General features: G+C 34.2%; 2 protein-coding genes across 2 annotated transcripts in view; both read left to right on the forward strand.

The window, feature by feature from the left end:
- The first annotated feature begins 2,414 nt into the window (after positions 1 to 2,414).
- On the forward strand, positions 2,415 to 5,289 carry LOC110039373 (putative disease resistance protein RGA3). The gene has a single exon (XM_020744410.1). The coding sequence runs from the start codon at positions 2,635 to 2,637 to the stop codon at positions 5,287 to 5,289; it is 2,655 nt and encodes an 884-aa protein (XP_020600069.1). The 5' UTR covers positions 2,415 to 2,634.
- Positions 5,290 to 12,242: 6,953 nt separating this feature from the next.
- The window catches only part of LOC110039381 (putative disease resistance protein At3g14460), an 18,319-nt gene continuing 10,384 nt past the window's right edge, over positions 12,243 to 20,177 (forward strand). Inside the window, 2 exon segments of the mRNA XM_020744422.1 lie at positions 12,243 to 12,714; positions 12,717 to 16,088. Of these exon segments, the coding sequence (XP_020600081.1) occupies positions 12,268 to 12,714; positions 12,717 to 16,088 (3,819 nt within the window). The 5' untranslated portion in view covers positions 12,243 to 12,267.

Here is a 20,177-nt window from a genome sequence, read left to right on the forward strand (position 1 = left end):
ATGAATTATCATCTTTTTAGAATGAAGACGATGAGGCTCGTTCAGCCACAAGACTTTTGAATGAGCTTCGTCGAATGAAGCCTAAGTTTCAACTTGACATGACAAAAAAAAAAGTTTTCAAAATCAAGAGATATCTACCATCTCTATGATTAATCTCCTACTTCCCTATCCATCTCAGCGTACCCATGACGTCTCTACAATTTGATGGCCAAAATAAAAAGTTCACGCTCGTTTATGTCCTAATATCCATATCAGTCATCTTAACATGATCACGACGTGTTCGTGATTATCCCCAATTTTTAAGAGAGAGTTCATATGAGGTGCCCTCATTTAATGTGATCTTCACTTGAATGTTTTTTTATTCGATAATGTCATTTTGTTTGGCGTCAAGGCATCTTTAAAAATTATCATTTTAGTTGATGATAATTAAAAATGCGCCACTTTAAATAAAGTTATATGCATCATTTGAAAATTATAGTAAAATCATTATCTTTGTCATTATCTTTGTTGTGTGCTACAAGCTACAATCTCAATATTAATAGATTCATAACATCATTCCTTGACACACCAAGTAAGTTATAGCCAACAACATCAACATTTAGTTTTCTTCAATGTGGATTCATTTGCCATATGCTAATAGTTTTTTTCTCAAAATAAAGTTAATTTGTTGAAGCTTAATAACAATTAATATTTCTTTGAAAGGATAAGCTATAATTGCACTTCATTTCGGCCATTCATGTATAAAAAATCAAACAATTATGATAAATAAAGAGCAAATCAAAAATAATATCGAGCAATTATGATAAAAAAGATATTTTAATTTAAACTCTTCTTGTCATTAGGCAATTGTTAAGTTATAACATAGAGATAAAATATATTGCATATTTAAAAATTATACTCATATTTTTTAAAAAACATTTTAGTTGGATTTAGGGTATTATGATGAACTACTTTCAAGATCCCAGTTGTTGCAAATGTATGAATAATCTAAAACAAATACTATATAAATATACATATTATTTTTTGTGATCGGAGATGATTGTCATAAATTATTTGTGACAATTCTTTTAATGATCAGCATTGCAACAAAAGAAACAATCGCAAAAAAATTACAATCAGAAATTCTTTGTGACAAGTCATTTGATACTAACATTGTGACAAGAGAATCGATCACATCACTAATATGTGATAGGGAGGTCAATGCCTTTGCACTGCTTTTTGGTATGGCTAATTCGAGTGTTTGTTTGTTTGTTAATAGTCTGATGGGCTCGAAAATGGATCACTCATTTTGTCCTCTTGGCTTGGTTGACCTTTGTCATTGGGTTGGGCGACATGCACCGGGTCGGCCTTCAACTACAGTTAAGGAGGATGCATCTGGTCTTGAAGGCAAACCCTTTGATCTTCCATTGGTGCTCTCTTTCTTATTGTTATTTCTTTCTATTTAAACTTTCAATCTTCTCGCCAATCGTGTAGGCTTATTTTAGATGCACAAAAGTATATCATTTTTTAAGATTTTGCCAAATTATTGAGGAAAGCTCATTTGAAATATGGGCAAAATTTTTAAAAGTACAAATTTTCAACCTTAATTTTTAAAAAATATTTATTAATTAAATAAAATTTTGTTAATTGAATTAAAATGTTAATTAATCATAATTTTTAGTTTAAGAAAGTAATTAACTAACATTAACTCTATTCAATCAATTTAAATCACAAACTATATTAATTAGTATGAATTACGATTTTTCTTAATTAATTAATATTTGTAATGTTAAAAAACTAAAACACTGTTGTAACTTACAATATACAAGGAAATCGTGGTGAGAGTGTATTGCGCACCCCATATCCATTGTAGCAATTCTTCCTTTTAACTCTCTTCTACTGTCTCTTCTCTTCTTAACCTTGATCTATGCCATGTTTGTGTGATCGGGGCTATCAAAACGACTCATTAGATTGTTTGGTCATGTTAAATGTTGGTCATCTAATGATTCGGCTAGAAAAGCAGATGTTGTAGACTAGATTTATGTTAAGAAAGACAAAGGTAGACCTAGAAAAACTTGGTCATATTATATAAAAAATGATCTTAATTTATTAGAATTAAATGAAAATATGACACTCACGACGCATTGGAGAAGAATGATTCATGTAGGTGCCCCACTTAGTGGGATAAAGACTTGAGGTTGTTGTTGTTGTTGATATTAATATTTTTAATTAATATTTAATTATTAATTATTAATTAAAATAAATTTTTATTAATTTTTTTTTAATTATTATTGCTTAATTTATGAAAGTAATTAAATAATATAAATTTAAATCACAAATTATACTAAGTTGAATGAATTAATAATTTTTTTAGTTAGATAATACTAGTAATCTAAAAGCCATGGCTCTCCATTTTAACTTACCCACATCCATCCTCCGCCGCACATCCATTATAGCAATCTTCTACTACAGCCATGGCTCTCCGTCAATGAGAGACAACAGGAAACCACGGTGGAAATCACACCTTCTTCATCTCAATAAACATACTTTACGCATCCCCTCCACTGCCCTTCCAGACATACTTCCGTCATCTTGACTCTCTTCTTCTTTTCCTCTCTTCCACCGTCTCTCCTCCTCCAAACCTTGATCTGTGTCATGGCAGAATTGTTTATTGACCCAATCATGGATAAGATCTTCAAAGCTTGCTCTGTTTACCTTCAAGATCAATATAGATGGCAGACGGGCATGAAGAAGGAGCTCGAAAGGCTGCAACAAAACTACCCCAAGGTCCAAGCTGTCGTCTCTGCTTCCACCCAAGCACAGATCAGAGATCGAAACCCAGCACTCAACAGCTGGATCTGGCAGCTACGAGATGCTATCGATGAGGCAGATGATGTTCTGGATGACTTTGAGTACGAGAAGCTTGAAGAACGGCTTACCAGAAACAAGAAGCAGCAAAAGGTACGTTCCGCCATGAGCTCTTTAAAGAAAATTGGCAAACGTGCTCTCAAGACGGATCCCAATTTGAAGAGACTGGAGAAGGTTGTGAAGAAACTTGATAAAGTTTCAGCTGAGGTCAGTACTTTCCTTCATCTCATCGAAAACGCAAAGCAGGAGCAGCAGGAGCTGGAGCTTCAGTTGTGCAAAGATCGTGAAACAGGATGCTTGCCTAAAAATGATCTCATCGGTCGAGGCGAGGAGAAGGATTTTGTGATGCAGTGGTTGAGGAAGTCAACAAATGAAGATCCAACTCATATTGCCAGCCCTACTCTGTACAAAAACATTTCTCTTCTATCCATAGTGGGTCATGGTGGCATGGGCAAGACAACTCTCTTACAACACATCTATGAAGATCTGAAAGAAGAATTTGAACTGAAAATGTGGGTTTGTGTTTCCAACGACTTTGATGCAAAAAAGGTGATTGCTGATATGTTGGAATGTCTTAACAAGGAGAGGCCTCGTTTGGAGTCACTCGCTGCTGTTCAAGAGAGTCTTAAAGCTGTCGTGCAATCTAAAATGTTCTTGCTTGTTCTGGATGATATTTGGGAGGAAGATATGAGCAAATGGGAGAATGTGCTCTCCCCTCTGACTCGTGGAAGTTTCGGAAGTAAGATTTTGATAACGACTCGAATGGATGCAGTTGCATCAACGATTGCAAAAGTTATTAAAATGAAGATCGAAATATTGAGAATAAAGGGCTTGGAGGAAGATGTGTGTTTGAAGCTACTAAACTCTCATGCATTTGCCGGTGTAGAGAACCTTGGTGCTCATAAAAAATTAACAGACATTGCTAGTTCGATAGTTAAAAAGCTTTCAGGCTCTCCATTGGCCGCAAAGGTCATTGGTGGTGTTCTCAATTCTAACTTGAATGAGAGCTTTTGGATGAAAATTTTAGAAAGTAATGTTCTAAACATAGAACCAGAACCGGGTTGCAATAGCATTTTGCCTATCTTAAATTTGAGTTTTACGTTCCTCCCACAACCTCTACAAAATTGTTTTGCATTTTGTGGCGTATTTCCACAAGATCATGAGTTTGATAAAGATGATTTAGTCCGAATGTGGATTGCATTGGGTTTCATTCAGGATTCTTCTATTGAAGGGGAGACTTTGGAAGATATTGGAGGAAGGTATTTTAATATTTTGGTCAGAAAATCTTTCTTTGATGAGTTTCACCATTATACAATAACAGACTATAAGATGCATGATTTACTACATGATTTGGCACAGTCTATTTCTTCTGAAGAATGTTTCAGATTTGTGGGAGATGATGTTTTATCTTTTAAAGTTTCTAAAAATATTCGACACTTATTTGTTAAAACTGAAAATCCAGAAGTGGTGAGAATGATCAAAGATGTTAAAAATCTACATTCGCTTTTTTTTACAGCCATTGGTCAAGATTTTACTGAAATACTTACTGAAATTTTTGAAGCATCCAGAAGGATTCGTTTGTTGTTCATATACTCTCCATGGCAGAAAAAGATTTCTGAGGCTATTAAAAATTTGAGACATCTTCGATATTTGAATCTTACTGCACATCTCACTCATATGCCAAGATCTCTCAGCAGTCTTTATCATTTGCGGTTCATAATCTATGACGAGTTATGGTGGCCATCTTGTTCTGATGATTTATTGCCTGGCAATGTGAGTAATCTTTCTAATCTGCGTTACTTGGAAGTGCCCCCGAATGTATATTCTAGTCTACCTGGATATGGTAAATTAAGGTCACTTCAAGAACTAAATGGGTTTAATGTTAAGAATGAGAATGGTTATAGAATTGGGGAGTTGGAACATATGAGGGAGTTGCGCAAATTAAAAATACATTTTCTGAAGAATGTGAAGGATGCTATGGAGGCTCGCAATGCAAAATTATTTGAGAAGAGAAAACTCACAGATTTATACTTGAATTGGGACAATACCGTTGATGAAGGGAAGATTGTCAATTCTGACTTAGATGTGCATGTGCTTGAAAATCTTGAACCATACAAAAATTTGAAAAGATTGTCCATAGTTTCATATGAGGGTGCAAGATCTGCAAAATGGATGCACAATGCCGATTTGATCTCCAATCTAGAGTACATCCGTCTGGACGAATGTTCGGAGTGGGAAACTCTTCCTCCTTTTGGGCTGCTTCCCCACCTCAAGTCACTGTATCTTCGTAATATGCCAAAAGCAAAGCGGCTTGACCATAAATTCCATGGAAATGACAAGGTTTCTGTGTTTCCATCGTTGGAGGTGCTACATATGGAGGGATTACAAGTATTGGAGGATTGGTTTGATGGAGCAGGAGCAGCAGCATATTTCCTTGCTTAACTGAACTCTGCCTCGATAACTGCCCAAATCTGCAGGAGTTGCCCCAATCTGCAAGAGTTGCCCCATTTGCCTCCTAAGCTCAAGAAATTGAATATACAAAAAATGGGATGGAAGGCAGCTTTGAACTGGAAGCAAGAAACCAACAACTGTTGCGGCATTTCAAAATCGATTCCCCTTGAGACATTAAAGGTCCTTTCGTGTCCAAACATCACATCTCTTCTTTCTCTTGGTGGACTGCAGCAAGTGGAGAGTGGCATTGAGAAATTCCAGCTTATTCTCTGTCAAGTTGTTATAGATGACCCATCCTTGTTGCCAACGGTAAGTATCGCCTCCTTGGAAGAGCTCAAAATTTGTAATAATGATGCGCTGGTTTCTTTTACAATTGAGGCAGAGCAGTGGTTTCCGCGCGTTAGCTCAACCCTTCGTAAGTTGAGGTTTAAAGGCCTCAAATCCCTGCAGTCTCTCCCTTCCTCCTTGGAATGCCTCTCTTCACTTGAAATTCTACGTGTCGAAAAAGTTGCTCAGCTCCAGCAGCTTCCATACCTCCCTGCCTCCCTGAAAAAATTACGTCTTCAATACCTGGAATCATTGCAATGCCTGCCATCTTCTTTGTCGGCCATCTCATCCCTCACCTATTTAGAATTAGAAAGCATTCCACTCCTCAAATCATTGCCAAATCATCATTGCCAGAACTCCCTCCCTCTTTGTCTTCTCTGTATATAGATAGTCTTGATAACCTACAGTGCCTGCCATCTTCTTTGTCGGCCAACTCATCCCTCGACGAACTATCCTTAACAAGCATTCCACTCCTCAAGTCATTGCCAGAAGCCCCTCCATCTTTGTCTCGTTTGTATATAAAGAGTCTTGATAACCTAGAGTGTCTGCCATCTTCTTTGTCGGCCATCTCATCTTTCAAGGTTCTAACATTAGAAAGCATTCCACTCCTCAAATCATTGCCAGAACTCCCTCCCTCGTTGACTACTCTGAATGTCTGCTCTGTATATAAATGGTCTTGAAAACCTACGGTGCCTGCCATCTTCTTTGTCGGCCCTCTCATCCCTTGACAGTCTATGGTTAGAAAACATTCCACTCCTCAAATCATTGCCAGAACTCCCTCCCTCTTTGTCTCGTCTGCATATAAAGAGTCTTGATAATCTGGAGTGCCTGCCATCTTCTTTGTCAGCCATCTCATCCCTCAAGTTTCTTAACTTAGAAAGCATTCCACTCCTCAAATCATTGCCAGACCTCCCTTCCTCGTATTCAATAACAGTAGAAGATTGTCATCCAGAGTTGATGAAGCATTATAAAAAATTTTGAGGCTCTCATCAAGATATTTTGCTTGACAATAAATTTGTTGAAATTAGAATTAAGATGATCAAAATTTTAATTTTAGATATTTTCAACTCAAAAATTACACCAAGTTTTGTACTTGACTGAAAGAATCTCTTCACGAGATATAATTTGTTCTTGTCTTTTTGGATAATGACGTCTATACTATCTTAAAAAAAATATTATATTTTATCTTTGAAAAAAAATATGATCTAAACTAGAAATTAAAATAATTATTATGTTAGATGTCAATATGAACCTCACTTCAGAGCCAGTGAATCAAGTAAATTCTCTTAAAGTGTAATATCGTCATTCCACTTCAATTGAAGCAAAAAATTGTCAAAAATATTTTGCTCTAAACTCTTCTCTTCAAAAATGCTTGAGACTATTGAGACTAATTATTGAAATTATATCGAGGTCCAAGAGTTTCAAAGTTAAGTTCAGAACATCAAAAATTTATTTAAAGAACCCAAAAAATATTGAGATGGATATGGCTGGGCTGAAAATCAAACCCAGAGCGAGCCGAGGTAATAAACTAACCCATTTTCGATGGCTATGACAATGCACAAGTGCACATAAAATCAGAACAACACATGAATTTTATTTCATTTTTTTAAGCATAAGAACATTTTAAGAATTAAATAAATTCTTTCAATGGTAAGAAAACTATTAAGAAATTAAAAAAAAAAACTGCAAATTATTTAAACATTATGCAAAGTTTTTTATAGATATTTATCTTCATTTTCAAGTATAAGTAACCCCATGGGTGAGAATATCTACATCTCTTAAATCTCGTTTGTTAGGCTCTAGTTCTTACTCATAGAAAAGATTCACCAATAGATTATGAATAATATCCATTTATAAGCATTAGTACTCATCTATATAAAGGCTTGTTCTTATCCAAATTAGGCTGTGTGTATCCCCTAAGCTTGTTCTAATGGTTTCTACTAAGATAGCCAAACTATCTTGCAAGAGCAGAGCAATTTTTTTTTCATTCAGGAATGATCATTAACCCAATTTGTCATCACATTTTCAATGTGAAGACATAGAGACGTCAACAAGAAAAACCGCCCAAAGAATTAAAATCATTTACATAATACCTTTATTTTTAAAATATTTATGTATTTTTCTTAGTTTTTTTTCTTTTTCTAAGAATTTTGTTCTAAGACAATCATGTGCATGAGCATATTTCTCCAACAACATGCCATTGTGAATTGTTGTTGCTTATCTTTACAAAAATTATAATTTTTTGGACATCTTGGTGCTGAAATTTTGACAATTTTGTAGTTAATGAGTTTATGTGATCAAACAAATCATCATAAAACTCTTATTTACCAGTGAAAGTTAACGAATTCTTTTTTTTATTTCCATGAAAATCTTCATATAAAAATATTAAGATAGAAAATTCAAAACCAAAAGCTTTCTTGAATAGGCTATTTTACTTTCATAAACATTGATAATTAATTGTAATTTATCCACTAGTCAAAATGAATTGAAGTTTTTCTAAGCACTTCCATAAATATATAGATACTTGTTTTTGTAGATTTTTATTTCAAGTATTTTTCTCAAAAAAGAAATTTATAAGTGGCGATTGATGAGTGATTCTTGTACGTTATTATTGTTTTATAAAATTATTAAAACCTTAAATGAATGATTCTTCTAACATAAGTAATGTCATTCAAAAGATAATTCACTAATTTATATTTTTTCGATTGAAGTCATTTGAGATATGTTATGATCAAGATAGGAGTTACAGCCATAAAAAAAAGTTCAATTTGAATGAAAGTGCTCCTTGGAAGCTATTATAGATTTTTGAAGGTTTAAAGACTATAAAAGGCTTAAAAATATCTTATAATGATGATGAGGGATGTCTTAACAATAGATAGGCCTAATAATAATTCTTTTTATTTGACAAACAATTAGATATAAAATTATTGATGTATATTATTGATTGAATCAAAGTAATAAAAATATAGCTAAATGAAGAATTATAATTGTTTGCATTAATGTACACATTTTTTAGAATTTACCCCTTAAAAAAGACTTGAGAAATTCAAACATTTTTAAGAAATATTTAAAATCTTTAAATAATATTACAAATCAAGCATATAACAATTGAATCTTTAAGTCCACAATGACAAGACAATGGTCACTATTGCAACATAATAAGGAACAATCCTTGGGTGAAACCTTTTATGATTTTTAGATGAATTAAGAATATGTCTCTTTTGCTACTTAAGCCTTAAGATATATATAAATAGCTAGAAAAGCTATGAATAAATGCTAATATTTATTGATAATTAGCAAAAAAAACTATGTAACTTTTCAAAAAGTTTTAAAAAATATATACCTCTCTAAAGCTTATACTTTCTAAGATTTTTAGAGAACATATTATCTTAAAATTTTGTCTTTTAATAAAGATTTGTATATTTTTTAATTTTGGACTTATAAAATTTTAGGGGGATATATACTTACTAATATTTTGTTACGACCCGACTAAGGAACTTAGAATTAGTTAAGATAGGAATGAACAAACAGATAATGAAAGTAAATATTTCTAAATAATAATATTATTCAACATAATTGTTCATTATAAAAGCAACCAATCAATAGTACACATGTAAATAATCTTTTAACAAATACATAATACATATGATCATCAAATGACACAATAAGTTTAGATACTACACAAAAAATACCACTTATTAGATATCACACATAACTACACCACACCTTTAAATTTATATGTTCAAATACTATCACACATAAGTACACCATACTTTTAAATTGATAAGTTTAGATACTACTTGGGTTCACTAATCAATAAAATGGCAGGGTTTAGGGTTGTCCGTTTATATGGGTGATTTGCTGGTAACTTCTGATTGATATTGATAAGTAGACTTTAACATTTCAGTTGCCTGTGAGATTGAGATAAAAGAGAAGAGAAAGTCTCGTATGACCCCATCCCCAAATTAAAATTTTATACCTCGCATTGAATTTTCATATGCTTATCATCTAACTTTATTGAACCTTTCATATATTATTTACAAATGTTTATCTAATCTATTTATGTTATGCAATTGCAATCTGTTTTAAAGTATCAGAAGAATTAACCAGGCACACATTCAGTTGTTTTAGCTTCTTTACTTCTTTTTTTTACTGTATAGTTCTTTCTTTACTGTGTGGACTTTTCTTTCTTTACAATACTTTATTGTATGGCTTTCTTTCAGTCTTTTCCTTCTGTGGTACTTTACTATACAATGCATGTATGTTCTGTATTGCACTCCATTATATAATTCTTTTCTTTCCTTTCTTTACTGCATTGTACTATAGATGTTCACCTGTACTTATATTTTTAAGTATTACTTCTCTAGCATGTTTATATGATATTTTAGGATAGTAGGTAGAACACGTGTTTAGGATTGAAATCTTATAACAAACTTTTAAATTTTAATACTTCTTCAAAATTCTAATACACATTAATACGATTACAAAACAATGTTTTAAACTTTATTTAACATATAAATAACAAGAACTTAGAATAACCTAGTTAGTTATTTTGTTTTCTTTCGCTCTTCTCGGAACGAGACTACAACCTAGAGCAAGTGACGATTCATCTTCGAGTAGCGGTTGAAGCGACGACAGAAAGTGGCGAAAGCAGCTTCAGTTGGACTTTGATAAATTTAAATAGCACACTTATAGAACGTTGAGGTCGTTCGTCTAGCACGACGTAAATCCTCACATACTATCTTTAAAGACTTCCTACGATTGCATATCATACGATTAAGTCCTAAACTCTTTTTATGATTCTGATGTTGTTGTTCGGTATGACATAAATCCCGAATATGTAAGTATAAATCCCGAACATCTAAATAATTTACAAAAATTAAAAACATTAAATACAGTTTCCCTTTCAAAAATGTGAAACCAAACCATATATTAGTTTGAGATATTACTAAAATTTCTTCATTGTCTCCAAATATTTCCTACTTTTATTCCTTTGGATTCTGAAGATAACTGTTCCACATTGATCTATTCTTATTTGAATTTCTTATAAAGAACCATGAAAACTTAAACATTGAAATTTTGAAGGCAAAACCCTAATCTTAATCAAGAGTTTTATTAGTTGACTTCAGTCTCCTAAGATGTAATTAACTATAGGAGTTTGCCTCTATAGAGAATTAAAAGAGCCCAGATTAATCTAAATCATATCTAGTTTGTATATTAGATAGGGGAATTTGTCAGCTATAAAATTCACAGACCAAAATGGAGTCATAAAATTTTAAGTTTAAATAAGTTAAGTCTACCAATAAGTGATACATTTATTTTTCGGAATGAGATATCATTTATGGTATCGTGTTTAACTACTTAAACTATTAGATATATGAGGTCTATCCGATCTATTTATTTTTTACATATATATATATATCAATTTAAATCACAAACTATATTAATTAGTATGAATTACGATTTTTCTTAATTAATTAATATTTGTAATGTTAAAAAATTAAAACACTGTCGTAACTTACAATATATGAGGAAACCATGGTGAGAGTTTATTGCGCACCCCACATCCATTATAGCAATTCTTCCTCCTAACTCTCTTCTCTTCCTCTTTTCCAACGTCTCTCCTCTTAACCTTGATTTGTGTCATGTTTGTGTGACGGGGGCTGTCCAAATGACTCATTAGATGTTTTGGTCATATTAAATGTTGCCCATCTAATGATTCAACTAGGAGAGCAATTGTTTTAGATTCGACTTACGTTAAGAAAGGCAAAGGTTAACCTAGAAAGACGGACATATTGTATAAAAAACGATCTGAATTTATTAGAATTAAATGAAAATATGATACTAAATAGGACGCAATTGTCAATTGGACGCAATAGAGAAGAAGGATTCATTTAGGCGACCCCACTTAGTGGGATAAAGGCTTGTTGTTGTTGTTGTTGTTATTAAAATTAATATTACTAATTAATATGTAATTATTAATTAAATTAAAATTAATTTTGATTAAAATTTTTCTTAATTATTATTGCTTAATTTATGAAGTAATTAAATAATATTAATTTAAATCACAAATTATATTAAGTTGTATGAATTAATCTTTTATTAGGTAAATAATATTAGTAATCTAAAAGACTGCTCTTTAATTTATTACACAGTAGAAATCACATCTTAACTTAACTGAACGCAATCTTCTACTACAGCCATGGCTCTCCGTCAATGAGAGTCAACAGGGAACCACGGTGGAAATCACACCTTCTTTATCTTAATAAAGATACTTTGGGCATCCCCTCCATTGCCCGGGCCACCCTTCCGTCCTCTAGACCCTTTCTTCTCTTCCTCTCTTCCACCGTGTCTACTCTACTTAACCTTGATCTGTGCCATGGCAGACTGGTTTGTTGGCCCAACCTTGGATAAGATCATCAACGCTTGCTCCGATTACCTTCTTGATCAATATAGACGGCAGACAGGCATGAAGGACGAGCTAGAAAGGCTGCGAGAGAACCAACCCAAGATCCAAGCTGTTGTCTCTGCTTACACCCGAGCACACATCACAGATCGCAACCCGGCTCTCAAAAGATGGATATGGCAGGGACCAGAAGCCACCCGTGAGGGGGGGATGATGTCCTGGATGATTTTGAGTACATGAAGCTTGAAGAACAACTGGAGCTCAACATGGGGGAAAAAAAGGTGCGTTCTTCATTCACTACATTATTTTCGGAACCTGCTCGCAAACTTCGTAGAGTCTGCGAACGAGTTCTCAAAATCGATCCCAACTTGGAGAGACTTGAGGCAGTTGTGAAGAAACTTGAAAAAGTTTCAGCTGAGGTCAGTACTTTCCTTCATCTCATCGAAAACGCAAAGCAGGAGCAGCAGGAGCTGGAGCATCAGTTGTACAGAGATCGTGAATCAGGATGCTTGCCTAAAAATGATCTCATCGGTCGAGGCGAGGAGAAGGATTTTGTTATGCAGTGGTTGAGGAAGCCAACAAAAGAAGATCCAAATCATACTTTATACAAAAACATTTCTCTTCTATTCATAGTGGGTCATGGTGGCATGGGCAAGACAACTCTCTTTCAACACATCTATGAAGATCTGTGAAAGAAGAATTTGAACTGAATATGTGGGTTTGTGTTTCCAACGACTTTGATGCAAAAAAGGTGATTGCCGATATGTTGGAATGTCTTAACAAAGAGAGGCCTCGTTTGGAGTCACTCGCTGTCGTTCAAGAGAATCTTAAAGCTGTTGTGCAATCCAAAAGGTTCTTGCTTGTTCTGGATGACATTTGGGAAGAAGATATGAGCAAATGGGAGAATGTACTCTGCCCTCTAGTTTACGGTGGTTTGGGAAGTAAAATTTTGTTAACTACCCGGATGGATACAGCTGCATCGGCGATTGTAAATGTGATTAGTAAGGATAAGGAAATTTATCCATTAAAAGGCTTAGAGGAAGATGTGTGTTTGAAGCTACTCAACACTCATGCATTTGCTGGTGTAGAGAACCTTGGTGCTCATAAAAAATTAAAAGACATTGCTAGTTCGATCGTTAAAAAGCTTTCAGGCTCTCCATTGGCCGCAAAGGTCATTGGCGGTGTTCTCAATTCTAACTTGACTGAGAGATTTTGGATGAAAATTTTAGAAAGTAATGTTCTAAACGTAGAACCAAAACCGGGTCGCAATAACATTTTGTCTATCTTAAGTTTGAGTTTTACGCTCCTCCCACAATCTCTACAAAATTGTTTTGCATTTTGTGGCCTATTCCCACAAGATCATGAGTTTGATAAAGATGATTTAGTTCGAATGTGGATTGCATTGGGTTTCATTCAGGAATCTTATAATGAAGGAGAGACTTTGGAAGATATTGGAGGAAGGTATTTTGATGTTTTTATCAGAAAATCTTTCTTTGATGAGTTTCAATATCGTGAGAGAATATACTATAAGATGCATGATTTATTACATGATTTAGCACGGTCTATTTCTTCAGAGGAATGTTTCGAATTTGTGGGAGATGATTTTTTATCTTTTAAAGTTCCTAAAAATGTTCGACACTTATTTGTTAAAACTGAAAATCCAGAAGTGTTGAGAATGATTAAAGATGTTAAAAATCTACATTCCCTTTTTTTGACAACCGATGATCAAGCTTTTACTGAAATACTTACTGAAATTTTTGAAGCATCGAAAAGAATTCGTTTACTGTTCATACACTCTCCATGGCAGGAAAAGATGTCTGAGGCTATTAAAAATTTGAAACATCTTCGATACTTGAGTCTTACTGCACGTCTCACTCATATGCCAAGATCTCTAAGCAGTCTTTATCATTTGCGGTTCATAATCTATAACAAGTTATTGGGATCTTGCTCTGATGATTTCTTGCCTGGCAATGCGAGTAATCTTTCTAATCTGCGTTACTTGGAATTGCCCCCGAATGTATTTTCTAGGGTACCTGGAATTGGGAAATTAAGGTCACTTCAAGAACTAACTGAGTTTAATGTTAAGAATGAGAATGGTTATGGAATTGGGGAGTTGGAACATTTGAGCCAGTTGCGCAAATTAAAAATACATTTTATGGAAAATGTGAAGGATGCTAGCGAGGCTCGCAGTGCAAAATTATTTGAGAAGAGAAAACTCACAGATTTATTATTGAATTGGGGTAATACTGAATTTGGAAGCCTACGGAAGACTGTCAATTCTGACTTAGATGTGAATGTGCTTGAAAATCTTGAACCATACAAAAATTTGAAAAGATTGTCCATAGTTTCATATGAGGGTTCAAGATCAGCAAAATGGATGCACAATGTCGATTTGATCTCCAATCTAGAGTACATCCATCTGGACGAGTGTTCGGAGTGGGAAACTCTTCCTCCTTTTGGGCAGCTTCCCCACCTCAAGTCACTATACCTTCGTAACATGCCAAAAGCAAAGCGGCTTGACCATAAATTCCATGGGAATTACAAGGTTTCCGTGGTTCCATTGTTGGAGGGGCTAAATATTAAGGGATTACAAGTATTGGAGGATTGGTTTGATGGAGCAGGAGCAACAGCATACGACTGTTTCTTTCCTTGCTTAACGGAACTCTTTCTCGATAACTGCCCAAATCTGCAGGAGTTGCCCCATTTGCCTCCTAAGCTCAAGAAAATGAAAATACAAAAAATTGGATGGAAGGCTGCTTTGAACTGGAAGCAAGAAACCAACAGCTGTTGCGGCATTTCAAAATCGATTCCCCCTGAGACATTAGAGGTCCTTTCGTGTCCAAGCATCACATCTCTTCTTTCTCTTGGTGGACTGCAACAAGTGGAGAGTGGCATTGAGAAATTCCAGCTTATTCTCAGTGAAATTGTTATAGATGACCCATCCTTATTGCCAACAGTGAGTATCGCCTCTTTTGGAAAGCTCACAATTTGTAATAATGAGGGGCTGGTTTCTTTTACAATTGAGGCGGAGCAGTGGTTTTCGCACGTTAGCTCATCCCTTCGTGAGTTGAACTTTAGAGACCTCAAATCCCTGCAGTCTCTCCCTTCCTCCTTGGAACGCCTCTCTTCAGTTGAGATTCTACGCATCGAAAAAGTTCCTCAGCTCCAGCAGCTTCTACACATCCCCGCCTCCCTGACAGAATTATGCCTTGAATACCTGGAATCATTGCAGTGCCTGCCATCTTCTTTGTCGGCCATCTCATCCCTCGCCTATTTAAAATTAGACAGCATTCCACTCCTCAAATCATTGCCAGTACTCCCTCCCTCTCTGTCTCGTCTGTCTATAAATAGTCTTGATAACCTACAGTGCCTGCCATCTTTGTCGGCTATCTCATCCCTCAAGCATATACATTTAGTTAGCATTTCACTCCTCAAATCATTGCCAGAACTCCCTCCCTCTTTGTCTGAACTGCATCTATATAAGCTTGACAACCTACAGAGCCTGCCATTTTCTTTGTCGGCCTTCTCATCCCTCAACCATCTGTATTTAAATAGCATTCCACTCCTCAAATCATTGCCAGAACTCCCTCCCTCTTTGTCTGAACTGCATCTATATAAGCTTGACAACCTACAGAGCCTGCCATTTTCTTTGTCGGCCTTCTCATCCCTCAACCATCTGTATTTAAATAGCATTCCACTCCTCAAATCATTGCCAGAACTCCCTCCCTCTTTGAACTATCTGCATATAAATAGTCTTGATAACCTAGAGTGCCTGCCATCTTCTTTTTCGGCCATCTCATCCCTCAACCGTCTATATTTATATAGCATTCCACTTCTCGAATCATTGCCAGATCTCCCGTCCTCCCTGAATTCACTGTCTCTACGGAGACTTGATAAGTTACAGTGCCTGCCATCTTCTTTGTCCGCCATCTCATCCCTCAACCGTATATGGTTACATAACATTCCGCTCCTCAAATCATTGCCAGACCTCCCTTCCTCCTTGTGTTCAATAAGAGTAACAGATTGTCATCCAGAGCTGATGAAGCGTTATAACAAATATTGAGGCTCTGATTGGCACAAGATTGCATACGTTCCTTATGTCAGTATTAATTTCATTTAAGGGTTGTAGTTAAAATATGATTTGTGATTTTTTAATTATAAAATCATTGTTTTGCCGTTAATTTTTTAATTTCAGTTGTAGTTAAAATATGATTGGTAATTTTGGATTGGATAGAGTCTTATATAGCATTACACTTAAAATATTGATTTCCTTTTCTAAAATTTCAATCACACTTCAATTACTTAATCTGAGCATATTTAAATTAAAATATACTTAATTTGGGCTTATTCATCAAGACATTTTGCTTGACAAGAAATTTGTTAAATTTAGAATTAAGAAGATCAAAGTTTTAATTTTAGATATTTCCAACTCAAAAATTACACTGAGTTTTCTACTTTGAAAGAATTTCTTCATGAGATATAATTTGTTCTCATCTTTTTGGATGATGACGTCAAATTGTCTTAAAAAATACTATATTATACTTTGTAAAAAAATACGATGCAAACTAGAAATCAAAGTAATTATGATGTGAGATGCCAATATGAACCTCACTTCAGAGTCAATGAATCAAGTAAATTCTCCTAAAGTGTAATATCGTCATTCCATATCAATCGAAGCAAAAAATTGTCAAAAATATTGTGCTCTAAACTCTTCAAAAATGCTTGAGACTAGTTGAAACTATATTGAGATCCAAGAGTTTCAAAGTTAAGAACATCAAAAAATTATTTTAAGAACCCAAAAAAATATTGAGATGGATATGTCTGGGCTCAAAATCAAACCCATAGTAGGTTGAAGTAGCTAACCAACCCATTTTCAATGGCTATGACAATGCACAAGTGCACATACAATCAAAACAACATAGGATTATTGAACATTTTAAAAAATTAAATAAATTTTTTCAATGGTAAGAAAACTATTAAAAAATTAAAAAAAAAAAAATGCAAATTATTTAAACATTAAGCAAAGTTTTTATTGATATTTATCCTCATTTTCAAGTATAAGTAACCCCAAGGGTAAGGAGAACATGTACAACTCTTAAATCTCGCTTGTTAGGCTCTAGTTCTTACTCATAGAAAAGATTCACCGCTCACCATAGAAAAGATTCACCAAGATTCACCGCTCACCAATAGATTATGAATAATCTCCATTTATAAGCTCTAGTACTAATCTACATAAAGGCTTGATCCTATCCAAATTAGGCAGTGTGTATCCCCTTGGCTTATTTTAATGGTTTCTACTAAGATAACCAAACTATCTTGCAAGAGCATAGCAAATTTTTTTCATCCATGAATGTTCATTGACCCAATTTTCCATCACATTTTCAATGTGAAAACAAAGAGATCTCAACCAGAAAAAATGCACAAAGAATTAAAATAATTTACATAATACCTTTATTTTTAAAATATTTCTGTATTTTTCTTATTTCTTTATTTTTTTTTCTAAGAATTTTTTTTTAAGACGATCATGCGAATGAGTATATTTCTCCAACAACATGACATTGTGAATTGTTGCTACTTATTTGCACAAAAATTATAATTTTTGGACATCTTGGTGTTGAAATTTTGACAATTTTGTAGTTAATGAATTTATGTGATCAAACTAATCATCATAAAACTCTTATTTATCTGTGAAAGATAATGAATTCTTTTGTTATTTCCATGAAAATCTTCATATAAAAATGTCAATGTTTGATAAGATAGAAAATTCAAGACCAAAATCTTCCTTGAATAAGTTATTTTACTTTCCATAAACTTCAATAATTAATTGTAATTTATCCACTAGTCAAAATGAATTAAAATTTTTCTAAGCATTTCCATAAATATATAAATACTTTATTTTTTACATTTCTTTTTTCAAGTATTTTTCTCAAAAAAAATTTTATAAGTGTCTACTGACGAGTGATTCCTATACGTTATTATTGTTTTATAAAATTTATTAAAACCTAAAATGAATGATTCTTGTAACATAATTAATGTCATTTCAAATAGAATTCTATAATTTATATTTTTTAGATTGAAGTCATTTGAGATATTTTATGATCAAGATAGAAGTTACATCCATAAAACAAACTTCAATTTGAATGAAACTGCTCCTTGGAAGCTATTATAGATTTTTGAATGTTTAAAGACCATAAAAGGCTTAAAAATATCTTATAATAATGAAGACACTCTCTAGAGATTTTGTCTGCATTTTGCGAGGATTTTTTTATCCAGGGTTCGAGGTTTCTCATAGGCGCAAACCCCTATAGTTAATTACGCCTCCTGGTAACAAGAGAGCACTTTTGATAAAGACTATTTATTAAGAATTGAATATTTAACATATAATAGAAACAAACTTAGGATTTAAGTTATAAAATTCATCAGTTGAAGATTAAAGCGGATGATGGGGGAATGAAGACGAAACCAGATCAAAATCACATGGTTCTGTCATCTCGAGTTGTCATGGTCCCTAATTCACTTAGTCAGAGTAGGTAGTCGACCCAATCCAACCTGACAGATGGATTCTTGTCAGCGGCATGGATTACGTCGTTCAAGAAATTCATATAGATCTGAGGTGTATATTTGTCTAACAGGACAAATTTAAGCTGATTTTTTTATCAATCAACTGCACCCTTATGATTTACAACTCAAATGATAGAAAACTGTTGGGGAACATACGGGTTGACTGTAATATAATTGTGTCATTTGGCGGCAACTAACCGGTCAGATGGCTCCAGTCATAACCGCAAGTTTGTAGTGTCATTTGGTGGCAAAATCACGCAGACAGATGACTCGGGTTATGTTCTTATGGGCATGCAATTACTTTGATTGTGAATATAAGGATGCATTTAATATGACTTTAGCTCTTTGTGAGCTGAAGACGATTAGAAATTTGTCTCCCTCAACAAACTATTGCGGGGGGTTGATGAGATTTGTTTTAAGTCTTTTGTGATTGATTTTTAGCTTGGATATTTTAATTGATTATTTTGAAAGTATTGATTTAAAGATTAACCCCTCTGGTTGAAATCTTCTATTAGTTCGGCTATCATGAGGGTATTAAATCTTATAAACTTTTTTATATTGAAGGGGGCAATTAATTTTGCAGTTGAAGTTTTTTAAAGCATATCTGCTGTCGGTTCCTATTCTTATAGGTAGGAGGATCAGAGTCGTTGGGTTGATTGGACTTGTAGAATTTTATTTTAAGATTTGGACATTTATTTCAAAATTACTAGACTCGTCAATTGTAGTCCTTGCAAAAAGGAGGATCAGAATAGTTGGGGTGATTTGGACTTGTAAACTCATATTTCAGGCTTACTAGACTCGCCAGCTCTAGTCCTTGTGAGAAGGATGATCAGACTAGAGGGGTGGGATTTACAACCCTGCCCTATAAATATGGCGGCCCGATTAGCCCGCGTAGCATTCTCGAACCCATTAGTTGAGTATTCAATTCATTGGTTGGAGCACATGTAAATATTTAACTTTCATATGTTTGAGCTATTTTGGTGAAAATTCATGTGAATGAGATTAGTTAGGAAACTAAAGCTTGAGTTTAGCCTCACATACAATTGCAAACATATATGTTAGTGTAAGAAATATCAAATAATTAGCTTTATCAGCGGATAACATATATTTTGGTGTAAACATGTGTGTGTGTGTGTCGCCAACCGTGACCTATTGGTAGTGCAGGCTCTTTGAAGGTCTTAAGTCCCCTTAGATCATGGGTGCGGATCGCTCTCTTGATAGTTTGTAGGTAGTGAGGGCGGTCCTCAAATAGTTAGCCGCATAAGGGTGCTTCGAGTAGTTGGGTTGATTAGTTTTGTAGTTTAAGCTTTTTAAAGCATAAGTCATGTCGACTCCTACTCTTATAGGAAGGAGGATCAGAGTAGTTGGGTTGATTGGACTTGTAAACTCTTATTTCAAGATTTGGGTATTTATTTCAAAATTACTAAATTTGTCAATTATAGCCCTTGTGAGGAGGATGATCGGAATAGTTGAGGTGACTTGGACTTGTAAACTCTTATTTCAGATTTACTAAACTTGCCAACTCTAATCCTTGCAAGGAGGAGGATCAGAATAGTGGGTTGGGACTTACAACCCCGCCCTATAA

Source organism: Phalaenopsis equestris, unplaced genomic scaffold (genome assembly GCF_001263595.1).
Source record: "Phalaenopsis equestris unplaced genomic scaffold, ASM126359v1 Scaffold000002, whole genome shotgun sequence".
Lineage (NCBI taxonomy): Eukaryota > Viridiplantae > Streptophyta > Magnoliopsida > Asparagales > Orchidaceae > Phalaenopsis > Phalaenopsis equestris.